At 34.2% G+C, this 8,468-nt stretch overlaps 1 protein-coding gene across 1 annotated transcript in view; it reads left to right on the forward strand.

Moving 5' to 3' along the window:
• Positions 1 to 549: 549 nt before the first annotated feature.
• The window catches only part of LOC136848526 (probable glutamate receptor), a 16,568-nt gene continuing 8,649 nt past the window's right edge, over positions 550 to 8,468 (forward strand). Inside the window, exons 1-5 of the mRNA XM_067120797.1 lie at positions 550 to 593; positions 1,522 to 1,612; positions 2,297 to 2,455; positions 5,099 to 5,246; positions 8,005 to 8,222. Of these exons, the coding sequence (XP_066976898.1) occupies positions 550 to 593; positions 1,522 to 1,612; positions 2,297 to 2,455; positions 5,099 to 5,246; positions 8,005 to 8,222 (660 nt within the window). The remainder of the gene's footprint in view (positions 594 to 1,521; positions 1,613 to 2,296; positions 2,456 to 5,098; positions 5,247 to 8,004; positions 8,223 to 8,468) is intronic.

Consider the following 8,468-nt stretch of genomic DNA (forward strand, 5'->3'; position numbering starts at 1 on the left):
ACACACACATATATATGTATATATATACATATATAAGTATATATCTATCTATCTATCCATTTATCTATCTATCTATCTATTTATATATATATATACAGTATATATATATTATATGCATATATATTATATATATATATATATATATATATATCTATATATATATATATCTATCGATCTATCTATAAATATATATATGCAATGCCTCTATTGACATAATCAGCGAATCACATGCTCGGTAGTTATTTGGCATTAGTGGTTTAAAGCCAAGGCAGACTTGGACACGCTTAGCGATCACGTGAAAATTCTATCATGGAATCCGAAGGGTAGCATCTTCCAAGTGGAAAATGTGTACATGTGGAAATGAAATATGAAATAATTCAAGTCACCATTATCAGTATTTACAAATCTTATGGAACAAGTTTAAGGGCTATGAACTTCCTTAACAAACTTCCACAGACGAGTGGATAAATTTCCCCCCTTCTTCCTCAGTGGATCCCGTGGACTCTGGTTCAAGAGAGAGAAGATGGGAGACTTTACGTCTCTGGCCCCATGGGGAATATGCTGGAGATATTTGCGACTTCACTGCACTTCGAGTAAGCGTTTCTGTAGGCAACACGCAAATTACTTCTTTCGATAAGATATGCATCTTAACATAAAATGCTAATTTTGTTATCGAACAGAAAGCTAGGCTAGTGAGATGATTCTTGAAGTGATAAGAAATATGGTATAAAATATTTTGTGAGTTTAATTTCTCAAATAATTGGAGCGAAATGACTGGTGGTTTAGAAAAAGAAAGAAAGCTAGGGATAGGAACTAATTAATGTGGGATAGATGGACGACAACCTCTTCTAAGATAATCTAAAAAGTTATAGTAACAATGTAAGGTGATTGAGTATAAGTATAGATGCTTAACATGCTTAATTACTGAGAGATTTCTGTCGTTTTGATTCCAGGGACCCTTTGCGGCAGTTTTAGCCACCCTACTCTGAGTGTCATTAATCAGTATACGGAAATTCTCCAAAATATTGATAGTGTAGTTTGGTGTTTGAGGGTTAATTATTGACCTGACGGATATTGAATCAATCGTATTGACATTGTTGATAGGGACAGTGTTTGGTCCTCTCAAGTTGAGCAGAAGTAAAGTAGGTGGGTTCGCAATGTAAGGGAAGATATTTGATTGAGAACACAGAACAATGAGTGATTCATTGTGTAGGAATTATATGGAAAAAGAACTGGGTTAAACAAATAAACTATAACTAACTATGTCATCAACATTCATTTCCAATTAGCAGTACTCAAAATATTGTTGAAACAAATAAGTTACCTAGCAAATATTAATATTGATAATTTAATCCAAGACCCAAAGCCTTTAAAAAAAGACTGTAGTGACCCTGTGATAGCTGATAATGGAAAGATAAAGAAAGCTAAGACCTTTGCTTTTGTTAATGAGGTAAATTTACAAATCCCCTTGAAACTTATTATTTCATGGAATACTCGCTTATCAGGTCCTTTCTACAACAGCTATGAAGTCAAACGACCTCCAGATGGCTTGTGGGGAGCAGTTACTGAGAACGGGAATTGGTCAGGAATGATTGGGATGCTGGAGAGACAGGTAAGAGATCGAATTCCTAGATCGAATTTTTTTTTTTTTTTTTCCTACTGCTGTTTTAACTACCATCGTACGAGGTCGGAAGTGCAATATTTGCTGAAGTTATTTGGAAGAAAAATTCTAAACAAATAAAAAAATTTCTCGTTTAAATAGATGCATACAGTTCATTCATAACTTAAACAGTCATCAAACTGGGAACCATACAATTATTGGTAAATATAGATATGTACACTAGCAACAAGACAGTAATAGGACTTTAAGTGAAGTATTTCACCATTAATTTGATCTTATTCGTTATTTTGATGTCTTAGCAAAACTCCTCTTAAATGCACTATTTTTGGCAGCAGTTATTTACGTATTCTTTAAAAATAAGTTTAGCTTTACTGTTAATCATTATTTTGCTTTCATCACATTTACTGATTTCCCTATTACCTTTAAACTAAAGGAACTTTAAACAGATTACGTAAACCTATGTTTAAGTTGCAAAATGATCCATTTTCCTGCATTACTTACAAACATAACTTGTAAACGTTAACATGAAATCTTGATTTACTCTAAATCATTGCTTGTTTTTCCTTAATGGCATTTTTCATACCATACACCTTGAAATCTTTAGTTAAACTTTTTTGACTTTCAAATTTTTTTTTAGGAAAATTTCCGACATTAATACCGAAATCCCATCAACAGGAGGTTGAATTTGCTCTGGGACCTTTCACCATCACTCCTCAGAGAGAAACTGTGTGCAACTTTGTCCTTCCAGTTCACAACGATAACAAGGCCATTCTCACCGTGAGACCAGGGCTGACTAACGATCTCTCTGGATTTCTGAAACCTTTCGCTTTTGAGGTAACGGCAGTAAAAACTAACACTTGTATAATACCATTTTTCCTCGTTATTATTATTATTATTATTATTATTATTATTATTATTATTATTATTATTATTATTATTATTGGAGAAGCAAATCCACAGTTATGTATATGTACATATATTTGCTTCTCCATTTTAAGACTCATGCTACTATGAGTATTTTTTAATTATTATTATTATTATTATTATTATTATTATTATTATTATTATTATTATTATTATTAGTAGTAGTAGTAGTAGTAGTAGTAGTAGTAGTAGTAGTAGTAGTAGTAGTAGTAGTAGTAGTAGTAGGTCTTTCTCCTCTAGATCGAGAACGAGATATGCCGAATATCAAGTCCACAATAATATTTCAATGGTATTTTTTTTTTATAAAATCAACAAGAATACCATTGAATATTATTGTGAGCCTGATATACAACATTATTATTATTATTATTATTATTATTATTATTATTATTATTATTATTATTATTATTATTATTATTATTATTATTATTATTATGTGCAAACAATCATATATAATACAGGCCTACAAGACTAGATACTTAAAAAAGGGAGCTTCCATGGAATAGACTCTTCATTTGGGAAACTCCTGAATTAATAGAGAAGTCAACATCGAGATTTACTTCTACATTCATAAACAAAAGTAGAAGCAAGAGATAGGAAGAAGGTATGTGGCTGCTTAAAGTAATTTTGCACAGCCCAGTTCAAGTTGTCTGCATCAAAATCAGGAACACTACCTGGAAGATCATTCTAGCATTGCTTCCAAAAAGAAAATAGGTAGATAGAATTTAAAAAAAAAACGCTGACGCCGTAAGCAGACATACAGAAATCCAGACACAGACACAGTGATTGCTACAAAACGCTGCCTAGATATTCCATCTGGAATCCATAGAGAAATACAGACTATAATAGCGAGGAATTTCCATATCTTGACGAAGAGAAAAATTCAGGCGAAAATGGATGTAAAAATACCCTAGTGCGTAGCCCTTCGTTTGGAGATAATTTATATTTCTTTTTTGCTTACATTTTATTATGGAAGCACTTAGATTCACTCATTTGGTTAGGAAGAGTTCCTTCTGTCATTTACGTACGCAAGATCCCTAAAGTACTGGACGTTTTCATTGTGGTTTTGCACTCGTCATAAATGTAGCGCACGTTCAGAAGTTATTAATTTCATTAGCAAGATTACAGTCAATACGGTTTAATGGATAACAGATCAGTAGTATACGAGTATATAGCCAGCCTCTTTCAAGCTTTTTGACTTACGACCTGGAAAAAATAAAAAGAAAACTCGTAAATCCAGACCATAAGATTCTAAATGCCATTCTTACTTCTTTATGTGTTAGTGGTAACTGTCTGCTCTTATAAATGTGGTAGCTATTGAGGATTCTTCCGAATACATATTTTACTTCACTACTGCTATATCCATTGTAGAAGAAAACTTGGTGAGCCATTTTTCGCCAAAAGAGTTTTTCGTTTCCTTCCAGGGAGAACGATGTGTGATGACGAAATGGAGTTTAGGTGATATTACGGTATTCTCTCCCTCAGTTCCAGCATAACTGGAAGCTTTCACACAGATGGCTGTCTAAAGTAACTTGCTCATTGCCCAAACTATGACATCCGAGAAGAGGCGAGAGCCTTCAGTGGAATCTCCATAAATAGAGTTTTGTGTGGAGACTCCAGTAAATCACTTTTGTGTTCACTGACGTTCATTAACATTCTTCATTCTCACGTAGATATATCTATATACCTTGAGTACATAAGAATTGTTTTATATGCATAGTCAAGAAATTAGCCCAACGGTACATCCACTAGGGCAATAAGTTGACTTTCTCTCGGGATCTTGAAAGTTCTCCAGTAATTTAACGGTAGAGTTAATGCAGTATTCAGCTTACACGTTTAGTGCAATCAGTTCAGTGATATCTCCACCTAATGATAATTTAGCACCAGCAAAGGGACACTCTCTTTAAACTATCGTGTACCCATGAATATTCAGTCACATGTAAGACAGGCCGTTTGGAATGAGGAATCCATATGAAACAGCGAAACACGTTTCTGAATCGGTAAAGTCAAAACTGCCTTCCAAAAATAACTTTTGGTAAAGTTCCAGGACAAATTTCAGAACAAACTCGGACTGTTATCCGAGACATTTAAGACTGAACTAGAATATTAGATCATTCAGAAGACACCAGGCATTCATGGCTACCAGTAGGCGAAGGGGATTATTCTTCCTAGTTACAGGATAGCAGTATCTTCTAAGAATGCAGGTGACTGAAATTTCTCTGAACAGCTATCTGAGGTAAATTCAGTAAAAGTAAGTATACCGTAGTTTTACCAGACCACTAAGCTGATTAACAGCTCTCCAGGGCTGGCCCGAAGGATTAGACTTATTTTACGTGGCTAAGAACCAATTGGTTACTTAGCAACGGGAACAGCTTTGGAATCCGAACCACATTATGAGAGAAATGAATTTCTATCACCAGAAATAAATTCCTCTGACTCTTCATCATCGGGAACTGAACCGCCCATTGAGAGTCTTCAAGCGACTCGGCCAACAAAGAGCTTCGGTAAATTCAGTATTCAATCCTAACCGTTACTTTGCTTTCTCGTCTACAGGTTTGGCTCATGCTTTTACTGAGTTCCGTCATGATTGGGGCTGCGATGATTTTTGTCGTTCTGAACGAAGCTGAGATATTTGAGCACTCAAAACGAAACGCTGTCCCTCGTTCAACTCAATGGGTCTTCTCAACTTTCGCTCAAGAAAGTAAGTGATTTCATAAATTCCCCGAGGTCTCAACCTTCTAACTGGATTGTAAATACTTGTAGCGGCATTTTTTAATTTGGAAAATCTCAACAAAAAATATAAAAGTTGCCATTAAATTGGTAAAGTTTCGAAAATTTAAATCACTGTAACTTCTATACCATTAAAAGTGAAGGAATGATACTGTCGTCACTACAATGAGTAACTATTCAAGATCTTGATCTGATGTAAAATAATCAAATTTTGAACCATGGTCATAAAAGCTGGATGAGATTAAGAGAGGCAGAGCTTAATGGTGCTACTGTGTATTTTAATGAATTTCCCAAAGCGTTATTACGCTATTTTATCAGAAATACACTAACAGATAGGTTCCTATGGGATAAAAATTGTTTTAGTACTATCATAATACATTATGAACATATGAATGCATTAGCTGAGAGAAATGATGACCCAAAAGGGTATGAACTTAGTACAATGGGACTTATTTTTTTTAATTTGAATTTTCGCATACATATATTATAATTGTTATTTAATGGTATTTTCTTCCATGTATTATGCTAAGATACTAGAATCCCCTGCGAGTAATGCGTTATTAATGGTGAGTGGTGATTAACGGTGAGTACAAATTATTACACGAATAACTTTTTATGAATGAGCCAACGAAAGAGGAGATAACGAGTGAAGCAGTAATGAGGAAATTAGATAAATTATGTAAAAAGGAAAAAAGCACTAGATTGTATTTTTTTTTTTTTTTCATCCTAAGGCTCATGCACTCATTTATTCCCAGTGCACGAAAAGCACACATGTCCCGTTTGATTAAGCATTTTAGAAATGAACGAAATCTATTATTTTTCAATGCACGAGTAATGAAAAAATTAAGGAAAAGAAAGAGTTGAACTATTTTAACCCCTATCAACTGAAGGAAGTGTAAATGATATTGCTAACCATGTCTGGAGTTCAAGCATTAATATAAAAGAAATGAGAAAATTTATGCACAATTATGGCTCATCTGACATCACGTCAAATGACATTATTGCAATAACCAAAATGTGAACAATGTAAGATAAACAGTTCTTATCGAACGTAAGGTTTTTTTCCTCCCAGTTCCAAGGCAAATGACATTATTGCAATAACCAAAATGTGCACAATGTAAGATAAAAAGTTCTTATCGAACCTAAGGGTTTTTTCGTCCCAGTTCCACGTTTAGATCTTTGCACGAAATCCCTTCTATTTTCTGAATGTTTCCATCTTACATTCCAACCATTCCTACTCCCTCTTGTCACTGTTTTAGGCACTGAATGGCAGACAGTACCTCAGTGCTTGGTTCGACAGACTAAATCTCATAAATCAATCATAAATTGCAAAGAGCAGGTACCCCAAACTAATCAGCACTTAGTCTGCTGACTCACTGGTCAAGACAACAGCCCTCACTGCTTACTGCTTCATAGAGAGCTTTGGTAATGAGCGAGTTTGGAAAATCTCTTCTAATGCAAATTCAAACCTATTAGCTGCACTGAATGAAAATGTGACCCTTAAAAATAGAATATTTATCCTGCTTTTTAATATGGAAAAGGACTTTACTTAACAATACTGGGCATGAAATACTGAGATGTTAGGAAGCATTTTGAGCAAGAGAGAAATTTACTGAAGGTCTGACGAAAGTCCCTCCTATTTCCAAACTTTTATTTTGCATAATACATGTGTCCTCTCATTATGCTGCCTAGCAACATACAAGTGAGTCCATGGTGTTCTTGCTTTTAGTGACTCTATAGCAATGGATTTATTTTTTTTTTATCAAAATGGAAAAATTGAAGCTTCGCTTTACACTGTTCACGAGGCGGTATTTTACACAGCTTGTTATATCGTTTACTTTCACATGATATACTCATATACTTTCACATTATATACTTTCACATCTTATGCTTTCACATTATATACTTTCAAAATATAAAGGTTATGTCTCAGAATGCTGAAATGTTTGTGTTCTTTTTACACAGCTTTTTCCCTTATGTACGTTCACATTATATGCTTTCAGATTATATACTTTCACATTATATACTTTTAAAATATAAAATTTTATTTATCAGAATGCTAAAATGTTCGAATTATATTTACAACGAGCTGTTCACATTATATACTTTCACAGCATATGCATTTGCATCATATATTTTTAAAAAATAAAGTTTATATATCAGAATACTAATATGTTTGTGTTATATTTATACACAGCTTTCACATTATATACTTTCACATCATGTGCTTTCACACTATACTTTCACATTATGTACTTTAACATCATATGCTTTCACACTGTGTACCTTTCACATTATATACATTCCAATCATATGCTTCTACACTATACTTTCACATTATATACTTTCACATCACATGCTTTCACATCATATACTTTCACATTATATACTTTCACATCGTGTGCTTTCACATTACATTCTTTCAAAATATGAAGTCTATATACATCAGAATGCTAAAATGTTTGTGTTATATCTACAGAACATTTCACATTATATTCTTTCACATTATATACTTTCAAACCATACGCTTTCACTGTACATGCTTTCACATCATATACTTTCAAAATATGAAGTCTAGATATCAGAATGCCAAAATGTCTGTGTTATACTTTTGTTGAATAAATTGTGGGTAAGGGGAAATAAAAAAAATAGGACTTTCTTTATCAGTATTAAATAGGGGATTATTTTAATAGCTTTGTAATTCCAGATTGTTCTATGTCCACCCTTAGGTTCCCACTGGATTCCAGAGAAGAATGCAGGACGCATCGTTATGGCGACTTGGCTCATAGCTTCATTCATCTTCATGTCCTCATACAGCGGAATTCTGACTGCAATGTTGACCCTTCCGAGGGTAACCATTCCTATAGATTCCTTAGAAGACCTGGTTGCACAGTCCAAGATTCCCTGGAGGCTTGAGAAAGGGTCAATGGCCACGCAGTACTTGATGGTAAGGCTTCTTGGTTAACATATGACTTGAATCCAAATCGAAAGTGTCATTGGAGGGGTGGGTAGAGCTCTCGGCTAGCACGCTTGTGGCCCAGCGTTCGACTCTCCGACCGGCCGGTGAAGAATTGAAGGAATTGATTTCTGGTGATAGAAATTCATTTCTCGTCATAATGTGGTTCGGATTCCATAATAGCTGTAGGTCCCGTTGCTAGGTAACCAGTTGGTTAACTTAGCACGTAAAATAAAA

The sequence above is a fragment of the Macrobrachium rosenbergii genome, chromosome 19, assembly GCF_040412425.1.
Source record: "Macrobrachium rosenbergii isolate ZJJX-2024 chromosome 19, ASM4041242v1, whole genome shotgun sequence".
Classification (NCBI taxonomy): domain Eukaryota; kingdom Metazoa; phylum Arthropoda; class Malacostraca; order Decapoda; family Palaemonidae; genus Macrobrachium; species Macrobrachium rosenbergii.